This window comes from Solanum verrucosum, unplaced genomic scaffold (genome assembly GCF_900185275.1).
Source record: "Solanum verrucosum unplaced genomic scaffold, falcon-dt-bn FXZP01000238.1, whole genome shotgun sequence".
In the NCBI taxonomy this organism is placed as follows: Eukaryota; Viridiplantae; Streptophyta; class Magnoliopsida; order Solanales; family Solanaceae; genus Solanum; species Solanum verrucosum.
The window spans coordinates 1,979,543-1,999,211 of NW_026020630.1; the positions used below are offsets into that span (position 1 = coordinate 1,979,543).

The window sequence follows — 19,669 nt, forward strand, 5'->3', positions numbered from 1 at the left end:
TTATCAAATTAGTACCCCTCGGTCATTCCTTTATTCGATATTTTCATGCTAAAAAGCAAGACAAAATGAAGAAGAAGAAAAAAAAACTCCATAACAAAATACGAAACAACTTTAACAAACAATGTTGAAGTTTGAAGTTTTGACAAATCGAACTTCAGACAAATTCTTAAAGTTTTCGAGTTTTAATCAAAGGGTATAATGGAAAAAATGATGTCTCTATATTAATTAGTGACTAAAGTTTAATTAATTTAAAAAATGATGGTTAAAATTTGATTATTAGAAGTTTAAAAAGTGACTATTTGCATATTTCACCCAATAAAATACATGAAAATTCGAAACAGACCCTCAAAATTTTTGAACACACATGTCTTCTCTTTTCTTCTCCAGCAGTCGTAGGCCTCTCTCTGTTGCTCTCAGAAGATTCAGTCTCTGCAGATTTTCTTCCATTGTTACTTGTAAAGTTCCCATTTTTACTCTTATTTTCCTTTGAAAAACTCAAAATTTTAAGTATTTATTCTCTTATGGGGTTTTTTTTTTGTGTGCAGATGCTACAGAGGAAGAAAAATCAAGATTTATTCACCCCTCTTCAGTTGTTCATCCAAATGCCATTTTGGGTGAGGTAAAGATTCAATCTTTATTCTGTTTATGCTTTTTTGTTGATGAAAATCTGAAGTCTTTACCATTTATAGGTGTTTGCTGTAGTAGTAAGTTTAATTTTGCTTCATTTGTCACATTCAATCACTTTCAAATTGGGGATAGGGGAAGGGGAAATGGGGGGTTGTAACAAGTTGGGAATACCCTCACCATCAAGTTGAAAGTTCACGTAGCCAACCAACTGAGCTACTAAGATTCCCTGGTATATTTCAATCACGAACTAGTTGGGATCGGTTATGCTGAGAATTGTCTTTCTTTTGACTCAATGCTGACTGTCATAATAACTGCTCTTTTGATGCAACTAATGAAAAACCAAGATTCATTAACACCTCTTAAGTTTTTCATTGAAATGCTAATGGATGATGTAAAGATTCAATCTTTATTCTGTTTATGCTTTTCTTTTGATGAGTTTCTCAAGTCTTTATCATTTATAGATGTCTGTTCAAGTAGGAAGTTTAATTTTGCTTCTTTAGTCATATAATCATGTATACTTCAATACTGAACCAGTTGGGATTGGTTATATTGAGAATTGTCTTAGTTTGACTCTATGCCGACTAGGGGTGGGTCTTGAAGAATGAAAAAATCCCACATCGGTGGTTAATGAGATGTGTGGTGTCCTTATATGGACTTGGGCAATCCTCCCCGTTAGCTAGCTTTTGGGGTTGAGTTAGGCCCAAGATGCATTGCTTAACGGTGGGCATAGTTTGGGCTATCTGAAATCCAAACTTTTTGGATATTTGGTTTGGATTTTTGGATTATAGATTGGACTTAGGATTTTATTTTTAAAATCCATTGATGCTGCTGATGAAAAACCACGATTCGTTCACCTGTCTTAAGTTGTTCATCCAAGTGCCATTTTGGGTGATGTAAAGATTCAATCTTTCCTCTGTTTTTGCCTTTTTTTCTTGAATTTCTCAAGTCTTTGCCAGTTATATATGTTTGTTCTAGTAGCAAGTTTGATTTTGCTTCATTAGTCAAATAATCATGTATAATTCAATCTCAAACTAATTGGGACCGGTTATATTGAGAATTGTCTTAGTTTGACTCTATGCTGACTGTCATAACAACTGCCCTTTTACTTTATTCGGATTGGGACCTGCTATATTTTGCACATGGTGTAGCTGTTTCTTTTCTTCATTACCGTAGTTTGGAATATTAGGGCACTTGATTAGGATTGGAACCTCTGGTTATATCTTTTAGGGTGTTCCTGTCAAGATAAGTAGGGAAAGTAAGGAAAATGCTTCAAACTTTTAGTTGCATAGGAATAGGTCATTGTCGTCAGCACTAGCGAATCCAAGATTTTCATTAAAGGGATTAAGAATATAAAGAAGTAAATACATGAAGAAGCCAAATGGATTCAACATCTATGATATATGGATATAAAATAATTTTGACCTTGAACAATTACTTGTGACCATTCTCAAAAAAGTAAAAAAATTAACTTTTTTTTTTTATAGAATGTAGTTTTTCGACGACCCCCCTTGTGCCCCCTAGATCCACCATTAATTATCAACATTTAGTTTTTAGCTCTAGTGATTTTAATCTTTTATAACTTCTTAATTACAAGCTTAGCTAGTGAAGATTTGAGATTAGAAATGGTTAACGCTGGATCCTTCCTCCAATAACCTTTATATTCTTCACTCTTAATTTAGAATAGGTGTTGTTCTTCTCTCTACACTTTTATATATTGGAGGAATTTCTTGTGACTTCTTCTCTTGGAATTAGCAAACTTAGCTAAGAATAGAATGAAGTGGAGGTAAAAGATCCATTAGGTAATTGCACCGCAGTATAAGGTATAGCCGTATAGCCTAGTGGTCAGTGAAAACTATTGGAGACCATAGTTCAAGTCCCAACAAAGACAAAAGAAAAATACTCCTTGTGTTCCTATTTATGTGACATAGTTTGAATTGACATGGATTTTAAGAAAGAAATGAAGACTCTTGAAGCATGTGGTCTGAAACATGTCATAGCGTCTGTTGTGTGATTATAAAAGCTTCTCGTTAAAACGTGAAGTTTCCAAAAAAATAAATTGTGTGTCATTCTTTTTGGAACAAACTAAAAAGTAAAGTGTGTCACATAAATTAGAATTGAGGGAAAGAAATCACTTACTCCCTCGAAAGAAGAGACCCATATAGGTAATTCTGATTAGCTGTGATTAAGGCTTAGTTGTTATTATTATACTTATATTAGGTACAATGTTTGCGGTGAGTCCTTTTATTCTAGTTAAAGATGTATCTTGGTGTAGAGATACTATGGCATTTACATTACTATAGTTTAAGAGAATCTCTGATTTTCCGTGCAACACAAAATATTTATTGTTTGGGCTGTAATAAATATAGAGAAATGAATGCAGAGGATTCATATAGTCAATTCCACCTCCGTGGGATTGACGTATATTTGGTTGGTTGATTGATTGATTGATCTATTTGGATGTGACGTTTCTTCCTTTGACTCATTATAGCTGGTTTATTGGAGATGTTAAGGTTTATATGTTAAGGCCTTTGGTGAATTAGTATTTTGCAATTAGTTAAAGGAGCTTTTTCTGCATGTAGGGTGTTTCAATTGGTCCCTTCTGTACCATTGGGCCTTTCGCAAAGTTGGGGAGGGCTTGTCAACTGTACCCGGGAAGCCACATCTTTGGAAATACTGAACTAGGGGACCGTTGCATCCTGATGACGTGAGTTAAATTTTCTTGTTGTACTTGAGTTTTACTTCCTTTCTGTTCTCTCCAGTACCGTTTAGGGTGCATATTTTAAGCAGTGGTGCTGTAATTGGAGATGATCTTCCTGGTCAGACAGTCGTCGGGAGAAATAATGTTTTTGGGCATCATGCTGTAATTGGTGTCAAGTGCCAGGACATGAAATATAAGGTCAGTATCCTGGTATTAAACTCATTACTGAAAAAAGTTAAAAAGAAATTTGAAAAACATCTTGATAGTGTTGACAGCTAAATTTATTCAATACTGTTCTATCACATCATATAGATTTAAAAGTGTGCTGCCGCCGAATTGAGAATCATTTTTGTTTGGCTTATGAGCTCGGAGTTGTCTCCATCAGTTCGATGATCTGTCTGTTCATCATGATCACTCTTTCCCTCACCCTCACATTTAAGTAGGTGGTGCTTATTTGAAAATGCAAATAACCGTTATCTTGTTTGAATTTGACTATTTCAGTTTGGGAATGAGTGCTTTCTCGAGATTGGTGACAATAATGAAATCAGGGAACATGTATCCATCCATCGATCTTCAATTCCAAGTGATAAAACCGTATGAAACTAGCTCGTTAGTTTTTCTGTTGTGCAGAAAGTTATAAATTTTAGTACATAGTTATCTTTAACGAGCTTACATAAACAGGTTATTGGTGATAATAATCTTATTATGGGCTCTTGCCATATAGCTCATGACTGCAAAATGGGCAACAACAATATTTTGGCGAACAGTACACTTCTTGCAGGTCATGTTGTGGTGGAGGTGATAGACTATTCCACTTTCGTCATTTTCGTGAAGCATGACCTATTCTGGAAAAATCAAATCGAACTGATAGATGATGGTTTAAATTCTTCTCATACAGGACTATGCTCACACTGCTGGAGGTATTGTAGTTCATCAATTTTGCCGTATTGGTTCGTATTCTTTCATTGGTGGTGGTTCAGTGGTGAGATTCTTTCCTAATTCAAATTAGTTGCTGTCTTTTAGTTTTTCGAAAGACTCAGCCTTCCTCTCATGATAAACTAAGATATCAACAGGTTCATAGTTTGGTGTTTTTCCTGATGTAAGCATAATTTAAGTTAGCAAAGCATCTATAACTGCTAGACGCTTAAAGTTCTTTGTAATTTGCATCTCATGAAAGCTTAGCTTCGAACTGCTTACGTTAAGTTGAATATCATCAAATTATTTCAGCTGCATTTCTAATATTAGAAGCACATACATTCTTGTACTGTAGCACGCTAACTGTGATATTCGAGATCACATATGTGTTTCCTTTTTGGGATCTCAATCTTTTTGTTCCCCAGGTTTCTCAAGATGTTCCAAAGTACATAATTGTCTCAGGGGAAAGAGCTGAGCTTCGTGGGTTGAATCTTGAAGGCTTAAGACGTCGTGGATTCTCCGCTGTGGAGGTTTGTTTCATTCTAACAAAAATTACCCTATGTATCTAGCAAATAGATGTAGGAAGTTCAATTTTGATAAGCTATTTGGTCTGTGTCTCAGTGGCTAAAAGCCCATATCGTGTTTTTTTCACGTGTTATTCCTCTGTTGTAACATTTGCTATGACTTGTTTTTCTACTTTCTACTTGGTAGTGTTTTAATCAATAAGAAAAAAATAATTATGTTCTGTGCTGTTCATTCTGGAGAAAAGACATGCTGCTGCATATATTGGACATATACTAAGTAATAATATCCCAATGAGAAAAAAAATCTATATAGACTCTAAAGAAAGCCATATGAGACATTGCATAATCTGGTAAACTGAAACATGTGGTGTGGATTAGGTGTAAGTCACAAGTTCGAACCATGTTGCGGACAAAACATGGTATTTATGTTAGGAGGAAGGTAGGGGGCGGGTGTGGGCCATACTTCCCAGAGTTCTGAACCTGTGCGCCAACTGGAGTTGAGCAAGAAGCCTACAGGGGGTTGCTCTGATATCAAAAAAGAAAATTGTAGATACCTGCAAGGGTGGCCGAGTTGGTTGAGCAGGGATCTCCCAAATGGGGGTCTCAGCTTCGAAACCCTGCATGCTTTCTCAGTCGAGCTAATCGTACGAGTCTTGCCTAGTGCGGTTTGTGCACTATTACACTCGAGCGGGATTTACCCTGTGCACACCTGAAGGATAAAGGCTGCGGGTTCCCTTGTCATCAAAAAAAAAATTGTAGACCTTTTTTCCTTTTTCCATTACAAGCTATTAAAAGATTAATGTGCTATCAGTTTCAATATATTAAATTGCTATAATTTTGCCCATAACTTTAATGTCTCTGATTTTAGTTTTAAATTTTTCTTGCAAGTATCCAGATTAAGAGCCTGAGAGCAGCTTATAGAAAGATATTTATGCCCACTGATACGAGCTCCGGGAATATTGAAGATCGACTATCTCAAGTGGTATTGAGTTGCTTTGAACTTTTCGATTAGTAATAGCTCTCTTCTAAAATGATGTAAACGGACACTGTATTTTCAGGAGCAGCACGAAGACCTCGGTCTATTTCCAGCTGTCAGTTCCATGGTTCAGTCAATACGTGATTCTTTTGCTGAAAATCGCCGTGGAATTTGCAAATTTAGAAGCTGGAGCGGGTCTTAGCATCTCTTCTTCGTAAGTATTCTCGTTGTTTTATTTCCCATATGCCGTCCTAAAAAGTATACCTTGAGCAAGTCCTTTCTATTAGAATTAAGACCACTATTCGTATGTTGACTGCAAAATGGTAATTCATTCTACTGAATACTTGGTTCATACTACTCACCGAGGGTCTATCAAAAACAAGTCAAACAACCTCTCTACCCACAGTAGGGGAAAGGTCTGCGTACATCTTACCCTCCCCAGTTCCCACTTGTGGGATTACACACCAGCTATGTTGTTGTTGTTGTATTATCTAAACTCATTGGATACGTTGCGAAAATTCATAACTGTTTTTGCAGTTAAGAATACTGAGCTTCACCTCCATCATGGTCTTCTGATCTCATACCCTGAGAAAGTGAAAACAAGCAACGATATCCTGCCCGTCTTATGAAAGTTTTAGTAAGGTGAACATCGCTGCACTAGGATTGTCCTTATTCATGCTTTCAGTTCATTATGGAGGAGTAACGAACTGAGAAGAAGTTCCAGATTGAATGGACTGTAATGAAGTTCATCATCTCATAGGTTTGTATATCTCAACACTGCATTTTTTCCAGAATCTCGTGGTTGATGTTAGTAGTTCGTTGACCTTGTTCTTCCTCTCCGCGAACAACTGTAGTGTCCCTTGCTCTCTATGTCGTGGTGATATCGACAACAGAAGCTGCTAATTGATTCAAGCAGCCATATCGCGTGTTCATCGCCTTGTAATTATATGTAGAGAGAGCAACATTTGCAACAAATTCCTTTCTCAGTTACTCTGTACCTGTAATTCTTCACTAAGGTAAAGAGTTAGATTCTTGTGATGAATACTCCTCCTCCTTACGTTTCAATTTGTTTATCTAGTTTTGATTTGACACAGAGTTCAAGAAAGTAAAGTAGATTTTTGAATCTCATGATCTTGAACTAATAGATACGTAGAATGTATTAGAATGTACTTAAATCTTATGGTCTTGAATATGTCACGTGGAAAGTTAGAATAACGGACAAAAATAGCAAATAAGACAAATAAATTAAAACGGAGAAAGTATGATATTGTATCTCCAACTTGTGATGTGCTAAAGATATTTCAGCAGGAAAGAATTAGGCAGAGAGATATATTTGTTTATTTTGTTCTTGAAAATGAAAATTCTTCAAGGGACAAAAATGCCACATCATATTGGGGGGTGGGGTGGGGTTGGAAGTACAATAATGATAAATTTTGTTTTTTTCACTAGTGGTTATTGTTTTAGAATCTTGATTAATTTATATTTACTTAGCGCAGAACCTGAAAATGCATGCTTTTTACCTATCCTCCTCTTCCTCCATTTTTAGAATTCAGACTCGAGATTTCTAATACATAAATACTTTTCAATATGGATAGAGATAAATCCCCTTTTTTTAAAAACTAAGATTTTTTTTGTCAGATTTTATTAAGAAAGATATTGTATCTTTTGTTGAAGTTCTCATCCCATTTGCAACAAAGTACTAGTACTACCAAAAAAATATCCCACAAGTATAATCCAATCTAGAAAAATCATAGGCTATTTAAAAAAAAATTCAGAAATAGTAAGTGATTCTATAAATTCGAATTTGCTATTATGAGAAATATATATTAAATAAGTTGGAAAATATCTTATATATTGGTTGACATGTTGAGTTGTTTTCTTCGAAAAGAAATAGATTTGAGTCGTGTAACGGCCATAAAAAGATATACAGAAACAAACTTATTATTCATCGAGTTTTAAACTGTACATCATAAGACTTTCAAGATTTCTAAATCATGATAAAAAGAATATTACATGACTGAATTTATTAATTGACTCTTTATACACACATTCCAATTTCCAACTCTTTGCTAGAAACTAATTTCATGAATTTTGTACATATATTGGACTTATTACCACCCACCCCAAAATATAAAAAATAAAAAACAGGAAAAGAGGTCTTTATTTATGCAATGTTCAAAAAGCCATTGATAAATCAACATCAAAAAATTTCCAAATATCTTCGACAAGATAACCTTATTGACCATTTCTTTTTTCAACAATTAATAATAGAGAGTTTAGTGCATATAACTATAGTAAGTTATAATCCTTACATAACATAGTCAGAAATTCTACTAAAGAGATTAATTTATTTTAAAGTTATTTTTGTGTAAGCTATATGTTAAGTCGTGAAAGTAATCACTAATATTTTGTACTAATAAGTTACGTTTATTAACACCCCTTAAGGTATGACTCTTTTTCAAACTCTGAGTAAACGTGAAATGCTCTCTGCATTCTATGAGAGAGACCTTTGATCATTATTTTCCTATAATAATTCCATCTTCTTTTTATTTCGTCGTTTGTAAAATCACAAAAAAGTTGTTGCTGTCTACTCTAAAACCCCAACTTGGATAATATATCCAACCAACCAAAAACATTAATGTCCATCCAATCATCTTTACTTGGCTATTTCATAAAACCCTACCTTGTACTATACAACACATCATCATTATATAATTTTATTTTATTTTTAAAAAAAAACTAAATAGTTCTTGTATATATACATAACCCTCTTCTCTTCCTCCCATTTCAACAACCAAACAAAATAATAATTGTGAAACTAACCTTGTTTTTTGTGTATGTGAAAATGGGGAGAAAGTGTTCACATTGTGGCTATATTGGTCATAATTCAAGAACTTGTAGCACTTTGAATTGTGCTATTAGTGGTAGTAATTTTATTGGTGGATTAAGGCTTTTTGGAGTGCAACTTGATATTTCTAATTCTTGTTTTTCTAGTCATGATAATAATTTGAAGAAAAGTTTTAGTTTGGATTGTTTGTCTTTAACAAATAGCCACTTATTCTCTTCATCTTCTTCTCCATCTCTTAATGAAAGTTGGGAAAAAAGTAGTACTACTTCTATTGATAATAATGGTTATATCTCTGATGGTACTCTTGTAGGTTGTGTTGGTGAAAGGAAGAAAGGTATGTAATTTAATTAATTCATATATACTTATTTGTACACACACATTTCTAGTATGTTTTATTAATGTACAATAATAATGGTTTATATTTGCAAATTTGGTTCACTATATGGTCTAATCCAAAATGTTTGCCTTTTTTTTTGTGTGTGGGGTGGGGGGTGGGGTGGGTGGTAAATCATCTTCTTGACTCATGGTTCTTTCTTATTTGCATGTTGTCATCACCAGAACACACATTTTTTTCTATATCGTGAGAATTCATCATGAATTGACTAGTTAGTTTTTATGTTGATTGTCAGCCAACTGCGCCCCCCACCACCACCCCTACCCCTACCCCTACCAGTACCACCAACAACGACCTAGCCTAAAATCGACAATATGAACTACTAAAAATTATGAATTTTAGTGATAGATTATGTAGCTAAATATCAAAATTCATTGCTAGTCCTATTTATCAACGGATTATCAACAAGTTATGTTAGCTATTAACTATAACTATAGCTAATTTCATTTTATTTTTTTTGTGTGTATAATGAACATTTTCACATTAAACTAAGATGAGCTTAAATGAGACATATTAAATAGTGAAAATTCATATAATTGACCTACCTAACTTAAGTGGAATTAAGTTGTAGTTGGTGTAGTACATAAACATGTAGAATCTTTCTTATGAGTACACAACTTCAACTATATTGGTCTAATTGTAACTTATATATGAAGGGGTTATACCATTATTAAGGTTAATATATCCAATAGAAAATATTCTATTAAGCAACCATTAATACTTATAGCAGGGCAGACTGTTTATATCACACTTCTGATGGTGCGATTCTTTCCCAAATTATGTGTGAACGTAAAATGCTCCTTTAATGTGATTATTGATATATATATATGTTTATATTGGATGAATTAGGCGTTCCATGGACAGAAGAGGAACATAGAAGATTCTTAAATGGACTTGAAAAGTTAGGTAAAGGAGATTGGAGAGGAATTTCAAGAAATTTTGTGACAACAAGGACTCCAACTCAAGTTGCAAGTCATGCTCAAAAATATTTTCTAAGACAATCAAGTCTCAACAAAAAGAAAAGACGTTCAAGTCTTTTTGATATGGTAAATATATTATTTTTGGATTATTGACACACCTAAAATTAGATATGAACTTCGTCGCTAATCTGCTAGTTTCAATACTAATAGAATTATTTGATAATTCGATGCTAAATAGAGTGAAGAATGAATTTTACTGTTTAGCTATAGAATATGTCTGTAGTTAACTCTTGCTTTTTAGTAGTGAATTTGCTTAAGTAGAAATTTTGAGGTATTATATCCATGGGAAGTAAGCAATGTTGTTCAGAATTTTCAAATATATTGTCATACACCAATGGTGCAGCCAACTTTGTCCTAAGTGGTGTCTTCAACTTGAAAAATTACATTGCGTAAATAGGAAAAAAAAATTAAATGGATATATACTTTCGTGTGTTTACTGTTTTATATTTTAACTCTTTTTAGTGAAAATTTTGACTTCACTACTATCACACACATGTAGCACTACTAAAACAAGTAAATTTTCAACGACTCATCGAGCCAATTCCCAACGAACACATGTTCTTTTAGTAGCATCTGATCGTAGAATATGAATGCATTTAGAGGATCGAACAAGGGTACATCTTGATTTTTGAAGAATCTGAGCAACATGATTATCTTATAATTGACCTGATTATGTAAATATATTTTTTGATATACAATTAATTACTAACTCTTTTTTGTTAACATGATATAGGCAAGGAGCAACAACAAATATGTAGATTTTGGTCATAATTGCCAAGAAGATGGTCAAGAAATTACAAGATCATCTCCATTAGATCTAAATTCATTTGGAGAAAAGTGTGAAAATTCTATTTGGAGTTATGGATCACAAAATTCTCATCACAATAAAGTTCCAAATAACTCCATTTCTTCAAATGGAGCTCTTGATTTGGAGCTAAGTCTTTCATCTCCAAGAAATAATATTGTGGAAAAAAATAATTCATCATCCTCCAAAACTACTTTCATGAATATTGGACCAATTAGAGTTACCTAACTTGTACTAATTAAAGTCCTTGTTTAGTTAAAAGTGACTTTACTATTAGAGTTTTTAAGTGATTAATTAATTAGCACCACTGTATGTATTGATTCTTCTTTTCTTCTTTTTTCCAAGGTAAAAAAAAAAATTACAATATTATAAATCCACTTATAATATAGTATTCACTTCTATTCTCCATCAACTTCAATCTTTTGCTAATTAGAATCTTGTTCTGACTCTTCAAAAATATTACCGCATTCATGTCAGATCTTTTAGAAATACACTATTTTTGAAAGATCCGATACACATTCCTCAATGTTTTGAAGAATCCGAGCAACATAAATTAGAACAAAGTACTTCATGAGGATTTCTTTCCTAATATTTCCTCTATCTCAAAATAAGAGTAGTCAGCTTTAATTAGAAAAAATATATTATTCCAATAAATAAGTGCCGCTTTAGGAATTCAAGATAAAAAGTAGTAATCGTTTCCAACTAAAGCCAGTAGATTTAGAATATTAAATGACTAATTATTTAATACTTTTCAAGTCTGCTATTATGTGATATCTCCGAATAAGATATACTTGGATTTTTTGGGGTAAACTTTTTCCTACAAAAAGGGTCCATCACCACTATTACTCCAAATTTAATAGGACAAAAGAACTAGAGAAACACCAAAAGAAAAAAAAAATCTTATTTAATAATCACGATATTCTGATTAATTTGTTTGCATCTCGATTAATTTTATGAAGTTTTTATTATTTTTCATGGTCAAATAATTCTACAACAACAATAAGGTATTCAATATAATTCCACAAATAAAAATTGAGAAAGATAAAGTATGATGTAATTATTTTAGATAGATCTTCTACTATCGTCGAATAATTCTGTCCACAAATATTTGAAGAGTTGATAAAATGAAAACTACATTCTTGAAACGTGTTTAAATTGGAATCAATAAATAATTGTACCTTCATTCATATATATACACCTAAAAATAGAGACAAGTAATTTGACATTACTTGACAATATAATGGTCATTGGACCACTATAATAACTTTAGAAAATTTTGGATGATGAATCATATATATATTTTTTTTTGATGAATCATATTTGTCTCCTTTGAACTTAAAGTATTTTAACTAGTTAGTGAAAATAAACATATGAACCATATTCAAAGACTTGTCGGTTGTTCAACCTAGCTAGCTCATGGCTCGTAATTCGAGGCGTATTCATAATTTGAAAGTTTTGAATTATTAAAGAAGATCAATGAGATCAACTTTGAGCTTCAGTTCGGATTATCTTCTTAAGTTGTATGACAAATAGATTGAACTATAAAGTTCTGAATAAAGTTTGTGTTCGCGCTCTCTTTCTATACATGCTTATTTCCTTGCTTCTTTGAAAATTATATAAATTCGTGGTAGAGTCAAGATTTTTACTTAAAAATTAAATCATGAAAACATAAATATATGAAGAAGACGTTAGAAAGATTCCACATCTACTATCAATATATTATAACATAATTTTAACCTTAATATATCTTAGGTGTAATTTGAACCTCTTTGCGTCTACCTAACTCTGATCCACCCATGAGCATAATATGTATTGTTTTATTGATTTGTTCAAATTTTATATAGCGCATATTGATCAAATATATAGTTTAAGAAAGAACGATAAACATTTAAAAGTTAATGTCTAAAACAAGTTTTAAATATTAATGTGACTACAAGTCATCTCATTATAAATAGAATGAGAATTTAAATTATTTCTAATTAAAAGATGATAGTTTTTTTTAGGACAGATTAAAAGGAAAATTGTAGAGAATTTTTCATCCATTGAGAGACGGATATAACATATTTACAATGAGTTCAATTAAACGACTTAGTAATTTCAACACAAAATATATGTATATGTACGTAACCTTAATCCTACTTCATGAAGATAGAAAAATTGTTGTATGTGTGTACGCACACGAATGGGTGAATTAACAATCACTAAAATCTATTAACCTCTAAGGGTATGTTCGATGTGAAGATATATTTTTAATTTTCTAATATTCGATTGATCAAAATTTTAGAAAGAGTTTAAGGGTCAAAAATACGTTTAAACCATCCCACTTTACCGAGTTTCATACCTAAACTATTGAGAGTGAGTGTTCTACCAAACTATCACCCAATAGTTAGTGAAACACACCTCAACCAATTTTTTTGATGTGTGTACACTCCCTCTTTTGTTTGAAAATTTTGTCATGTGAGACTCCACGTGGAAATAATTCAACTGTGGCAAATCTAAGTAAATTACTATTAGATTAAAATTTAAAAGTATTATTGTATAAATTAAATTGTTCCAACTGTGACATCCATTATCTTCTTCTCCACCTTCTTAGCTATGGTCTCATCTTTGTCGTGACATCGATATCTCCAACTTGAAAAGGTAGAGTTTAGGGTTTTAAAGAAGTCAACTAAAATATATTTTAAAAAAATTAAAGAATCATTATATATATTAGGTGGACAAAAATATTATGGACAATGCTCCTAAAAGCATTTTTAGACAAATATTTAATCTAGTCAACGTCTAAATGTTTTTTGCTAACTATTGAGTGATAATTCAGATAGAAAACTTATACTCTCAATAATTTATGTATGAAACCTAATAAGATAAAAAAGATTTAGATGTATTTTTTTTAATCCTTTTTAACTCTTTTAGAAAACATTATCAACAAGAAAGTGATAATTCAGATAGAAAACTTAAACTCTCAATATATGAAACCTGATAAGATAAAAAAGATTTAGATGTATTTTTTTTTTATCCTTTTTAACTCTTTTAGAAAACATTATCAACAAGAACCTAACATTCTCAACACACATGTAACACACTTATCTTTATATTTTTGTCATCTTCTTAGTGGGGAACTAAGAGTGGGTGAGGGTATCTTTTAGAATTTGCTATAAAATCTTGGTGTCAACTTAAATATTTACCTGGCAATTGTCAGCTGGTCCTACATTTACTTTATAGAGATAGTGATTTTAGAAAAAAAAAATACAAGGATTATTGGGATAAATATTAATTTATATGATATTGTTTGATTGAATATAAATGTTATTAAGAAAAATGTAAATATTTGATAGTTTATGTACACTTTAACTATTTCAAAGATACCTAGAAACACCCCCCCCCCCCCCCCCCCCCGGTCTACCCATTGGCTAACACAGGTATCGAATGACTTTAACCGCTCAATCAAATGAAAAGAAATATCCTATCTTTTTTTTTTTTGTTAGGATTTGAATGTGATAAACTCATAATTCAAGACTTTTGAAACTTAACGTCTAAAACAAGTCTTAAATTTGACTAAAAATTATATCATTACAATTAAAATAAGAAGTTTATAGTTAAATCATTTCTAAATAGAAACAGTTTTATCAAAGGCAAAAGCGCAAAAAGCTCTAAGGTCTATTGGGGATTTAAGCGCAAATTAATGAAAAAAAAGCGCAAAGGAAGAAAAAAATAAATATATATGTTTAGTTCAAGACTAATAATTATAAACATGAATGACAATTATATTACCAAATAAATTGAATTTTTTTTAATGATAAAGTGAAATATCAATTGATAGTGTCACCTCCGAAGAGGAGACTCATTGGCAAGGAAAAATATGCCTTAGAACCTTGATGACAACACCAAAGCGCACATAAAGCTAGGGGAGATGCTCAATACGTTTTGAGCCTTGCTTCAGGGCTTAAGCGCGCCTTTGATAAGGCTTAATAGAAAAGTATAACATTGTTTTCAAAATTATTATAAAGAAAAAGAATACTATATAAACTGAGATAGAAGGAATATATATTACTACTAGCAATGAGTTGTCAAGAAACACATTCGTCCTTCTGGTCACCCTTTATTAATGTACTCCAAATCAACAACTCCAATGTAGTTTATTTTTGTAAGTGGAGTCTTGAGATGATGGAATGTAGGTAGACCTTATCCCTATCTAAACTCTCGACTTGCACTTTGAATCAAGTTCAAACAGATTGAAACGGAGGGAGTGTCTAATTTCTTCTTTTAGTTTGATCAATTAGTGTTCAAATATCCAATAACTTATACATGTATATATATAGAGTAACTTCATTTTCAAACTTGAAATTTCCTCTTGTTGTATAATGTATAATTCCTTGTAATAGTAATATATACATATATATATACTAAGACAAAGCAAATTATTTTCCACTGGCTTTTCTTCTATCTTCATTGAGACAATTATAAGCATCCTTTTTGTCACTTGTGATTTTGGACCATTAATAGAGCAGGACCATAGAGGAGCCTAGAAACTTTGTATAGAGCCCACATACCCCACACCCACCCCCTACCCCCACCCAACATCCTAACATTTAAGGCATAGGGTTAGGAATTGTTTTTTTTTTTAATGATCATTGTGTTCGAGCCAATTTTCGTGCCTCGACTAAATCCACAAAATACATGTTACCTCACATCAACATGTACCAGGTGTGTTTTGGTCTTTGGGACCCGTGGATTGTGTTAAGAAATAAACTCACATTATCAAGTTTTCTTAAAAATATTTTCTTTATGATGGTGGTTTTCGAGTCCGTCCAACCTTGGTTATATCAATAGGTAGTTGCTACTTCCCATCAACATAAGTACATCAGGTAAAAAGGAAGAAATCACATGTGTCTTTTTGCCTTCATTGAAACTTAAACCTAAAAATCTCATGATTCTCTTCCAACTTCACTTAACGTCTTTTTCTCTACCAAAAATTAAACCCTAATTTTCACCTAATTCATTGATAGTTACATAAGTCCAAAAAATAACAGATATACCCATACTATACACACAGCATGAGAACACTACTTGGGTCCCCTCTTGAAAAAACCATACACTGTCTTGTTGGACCACTGTGCTTTTAGCTTAGACATGTCAATTCCTCATTTGGAAACCATTGTTAGCAGTGTAAGTTGTATCAGTATTTTGTGTCCTGTCTTGTATATGAAAAAACATATGGATGACTAGTTTTGGATAGTACTATGGAAAAGATTACAAATTGTATAGAATGAGAAAAATGAACAAGCCAAACTAAACCACGTCTCAACATTTAATACCATGTACTTTCTCTCCGTTTCAATTTATGTGACAGTTTTTCATTAGGCATTGAGTTCTAACATTAAAGAAGGCCCTTGTCACAGCTTTTAGCCCATGGTACGTATTGTTCACTTCTGCTCATCAATATATCTCATCTCTTAGACTAGTCATCATTGAGCCCAGAAATGTGTGCACCGTGTAGACTTATGCTATGGATTATAAAGCTCATAACTTTCCTCTCTTTTCGATGTGGAATTCATCTAAGATATCGTACATTGTTACAACCTGTAGGTCCTTCTCATTGACCCATCCTCCGCCATGGGCCTCACAACTTTTAACAAAGGAGTAATTAAATGTGATTTCTAGTTTAATTATTTAAAGTATTTGCAAGTTTAAATAACAAGACAAACAAAACCTAGCCCACTTAAACATGACTTCACCAGGCCCAACAAATTTGCTTAATGGTCATGTGTCTTTCATTCCGAGTTTCAAAATGGCCCAACTCCCAACCAAGCTCCTTAAGCCGAGTCTTTCCCGACTGTCTCGGGAATTCATGGGACTGAAAGCCTTAAAGGACCGGGTCAGGTCTAATCCCACCCGACCCACTTGACACGTCTAGTTCAACACATGTCTAGTTCAATGCACCCTCGAGTTGCTTCATTAAAGTTGTTAGGAATTGTCCCACTGTGGTTAGGCCATTTCAATAATCTGCAAGAATAATTGTAAAGAGAAAGTACTCTAATAAAATACTATTGTCCCTTGGACAAACCAAACCCACAAGCAGGGTTTGGGGAGGGAAGGATGTACGCGGAGCTGCGGGAAGGACAAAAACATTGGTGGAAAAATGAAACAAATTATCCTCTGTTTAGTGTGAACTTCATGCTTTTGGTTTTCTTATGCATCAAACTTATACATTCTGGCAAATCAAGCCATGAAAACAAATTTCTTTTGATACTTCATACAAATACAGAAGACAAGGAGAAATACAGGGAAGGACCAAAATAGGTATAGATAAAATTTGCAAACCTATATTATAATCTTTACAAGAGAGGATAGTTCAAATATAAATGCACAACAATTGTAGAAAAATGGTACCTTTCTTTTGTTACGTACCAGTTCTGGAATTGGTGGATAATGGGTCTGCCCTTCTACTCTTCTCTACTTAATAGACTTGGTTCCCTGGCAAGAGTTGAACTCATGTGTACCTATCACACATCGCGTGTTGTAGTACCTTTGCCGTTGAACCAAATCCTAAGGTGATGGTTTTCCTTCTCCTAGAGCCTATGTTGGATGCCTAATAACTATCTAACTGACTGCAGCTCAGAGATCGAACTTCCCCATAGGAGGAACGTCACCTCTCATTACTCTCCAAGGGCCACCATAAAACATTGGTTTCATTAGAGGCACTTCTTGCCCAGGGTGTTCTTCCCAGTATTTCTCCTGTCATTATGGTAAAAAAGAAAAACTCTTATACTAAAAGACAAGAATTTGGAATTGGCAGTAAACTTAAGGCTGGAAAAAAGAATATAATTCTTAATACACAAGGGGAAGTCTTTATGTTGAGCAAATATATAATGTATTAATAGCAAAAAGTCAAGAATAAGATCAGAGAGAGGAGCAAACAACAGAAGCAATGTGAGTAGCTAAAATAGATGTATTTATATAAACCTCTTATTTTGACTGCTTTGATCTTTTCAGACAGAAAGAACAAACAATGTACTTCTTCCAATTCATAGGATACATACGTCAAGAATTTAAGTAGCTAACTTGATTTTTACATTGTATTTATAGCTGTAGAAGAACCCATTGAATTAATTAATAATCTAGTTTATGATTAGAAACTGTTAATAATACATTTGGGAATTATTAAGTAATCAAATAGGAATTTTATTGTTGATACTCCTAAGCTAGCAAATACTTAAATGAAGCTGTTTTTTCAAGAAAGGACTGCTTCCAGTCGGATGAAGCTTAATCTGAGAAAGGGGCACATAGATAATAGTCTTAGTTACTTTAAGGTTGCAAAAAAGAAGGAAAAAGGTATTGTGTGTAATCGGCCAAGGAGGGGTCAAGCAAGGAGGACAAAGGATCAGAAGGACCTTCAAACAGATGTTTTACCTGCAGTGGAATCTCTTTAGCATCAAGTAAATGAAACAAATGTTGCTTCAAAATCCGGTCCATGGAAAAAAAACTCCGAGTAGGATGAGTTCCAGAGGTAGGAGATGGTCCAATGATGGAGAGAGAACAATGTGCTCACTCCTACTGCAGCATACTTTGGATATCAAACATGGGTTCACAGACAGCTTTTTGAAAGGCTGGGGGTGACAAAAAGGCGGCAAAGGGCTCGGAGAGCTAAGTCTTATGTGTCTCCTCGTTTCTTAGCTGCTGAGTAATTTAATGGAGAGTATATTTTTTTTGAGAATGGTAACTTTTTCTAAGAGTAACATTCATCATCTTTGCAGCAGTCTCTGGATTACATATCAATTGGGGGAAGAGTAATTTATGATGAATATACTCTCCATTTATGATGAATATAATTGGGCATTCATAATCTTGCCTATACCCGTCCAACCAAGAAACCATCGGTGCTTTCAACTTTTAAAACTAACTTCACAAAGCAGCTATCCCCACAAATATGTCAAAAGAAATGGCAAGCAGTTGGTGCTTAAAAAAGGATGTAAAGCCACTATACCTTGTAGAGTTGTTCAGTGATGGCTGCTCCAATAACCCCTGTATAAAATGCACATACGTAGATAGTAACAAGAGGAGTAAACGATTTTGGTCTCCTAAATGGTTCTACCATATCCCAGAGGAGCGTCTTTTCCCATTTTGTGTATACATAATCTGCATATTTCCTCCATAAATACGTTGCCATGTCCACGAGATCCTTCAATTATCAGCTGAACTGCACAGAGGAAATATTTGGTTAATTGGAAGATGTAGCTATCAATATGCAGAAAACAGAAACAAGATTTATTAAGGGATAGGCCTAGAGTAATCCCACAAGTGGGGTATGGGAAGAAAACGCAGGACAACCATAATTTAACATGAAAAAAAAGCTTCAAGTTTCAAAAGACATCAGATGCTAGGAGAGGTATGTCATGTATCCTAATGAAGCAACAGTGATATGAGATCATTTTTAACATAGCAAATACACTATTTAGGTAAGAAACAATCTCGGGCCAAAACTTTGAACAAAATAAGCGAGCCCTAATTAACATTAAATACAGAAACTGAATCACTAATTAGTTATCAAATGCAAAACATCGAGACGAACTTCAGCCAAACTCAAATTCACAACAGTCAAAACAATGACAAATTCACCTAAGACTTCCCCTTATGAAACTAAAATCAAGTATAGACTAATTGAGAATAAAGAGACAAGGAAGCAAGGGAACTACACATAAAGGAAACGAAAATAACTTTTGGATCAGCAAATTCCATCTATTAGCATACACAAGAACTAAGGGAAAACAGAAAATGAATTTTTCAAATGGAAACTCAACTAAGAGAAATAAACCAAAACAGACTAACTAGAATATCCTTCTTTCTGTAACTATTTGAGCATAACATATTATAATTTGAAGCAAAATAGGGGGGTTAGGAGTCT

General features: G+C 33.2%; 2 protein-coding genes and 1 pseudogene across 4 annotated transcripts; 2 read left to right on the forward strand and 1 right to left on the reverse strand.

Annotated features, from left to right (window-relative positions):
- Nucleotides 1–358: 358 nt before the first annotated feature.
- LOC125811540 (probable acyl-[acyl-carrier-protein]--UDP-N-acetylglucosamine O-acyltransferase, mitochondrial) lies at nucleotides 359–6,755 on the forward strand. Of its 2 annotated transcripts, none has more exons than XM_049491046.1 (11): nucleotides 359–455; nucleotides 546–619; nucleotides 3,207–3,331; nucleotides 3,415–3,523; nucleotides 3,827–3,919; nucleotides 4,007–4,123; nucleotides 4,224–4,307; nucleotides 4,666–4,770; nucleotides 5,660–5,746; nucleotides 5,823–5,954; nucleotides 6,278–6,755. In XM_049491046.1, exons 1-10 carry the CDS (start codon nucleotides 365–367, stop codon nucleotides 5,940–5,942), a joined length of 1,005 nt encoding a protein of 334 aa, XP_049347003.1. In that variant the 5' UTR covers nucleotides 359–364; the 3' UTR covers nucleotides 5,943–5,954; nucleotides 6,278–6,755. The 2 variants fall into 2 exon arrangements, with proteins under 2 accessions (XP_049347003.1, XP_049347002.1); XM_049491045.1 differs by having other exon boundaries at nucleotides 6,335–6,355.
- Nucleotides 6,756–8,524: 1,769 nt separating this feature from the next.
- Nucleotides 8,525–10,720, forward strand: LOC125811600 (transcription factor MYBS3-like; annotated as a pseudogene). Its single transcript, XR_007441926.1, has 3 exons — nucleotides 8,525–8,922; nucleotides 9,832–10,028; nucleotides 10,696–10,720. The product of XR_007441926.1 is annotated as a transcription factor MYBS3-like (transcript).
- Nucleotides 10,721–16,989: 6,269 nt separating this feature from the next.
- On the reverse strand, nucleotides 16,990–18,981 carry LOC125811601 (uncharacterized protein At4g29660). Its single transcript, XM_049491121.1, has 2 exons — nucleotides 18,752–18,981; nucleotides 16,990–17,502 (listed from the first exon to the last, which is right to left on the reverse strand). The coding sequence occupies exons 1-2, from the start codon at nucleotides 18,932–18,934 to the stop codon at nucleotides 17,383–17,385; spliced, it is 303 nt and encodes a 100-aa protein (XP_049347078.1). The 5' UTR covers nucleotides 18,935–18,981; the 3' UTR covers nucleotides 16,990–17,382.
- Nucleotides 18,982–19,669: the final 688 nt, after the last annotated feature.

Excerpts from the sequence above, each read along its gene's own strand:
- LOC125811540 (XM_049491046.1), top strand. The coding sequence starts at position 365 with ATGTCTTCTCTTTTCTTCTCCAGCAGTCGTAGGCCTCTCTCTGTTGCT. Across the intron at positions 3,332-3,414 it reads GACCGTTGCATCCTGATGAC|TGGTGCTGTAATTGGAGATG; the intron begins GTGAGTTAAATT and ends TATTTTAAGCAG. Across the intron at positions 3,524-3,826 it reads GCCAGGACATGAAATATAAG|TTTGGGAATGAGTGCTTTCT; the intron begins GTCAGTATCCTG and ends TGACTATTTCAG.
- LOC125811601 (XM_049491121.1), bottom strand. The coding sequence starts at position 18,934 with ATGGCAACGTATTTATGGAGGAAATATGCAGATTATGTATACACAAAA. Across the intron at positions 17,503-18,751 it reads TCACTGAACAACTCTACAAG|GAGAAATACTGGGAAGAACA; the intron begins GTATAGTGGCTT and ends CCATAATGACAG.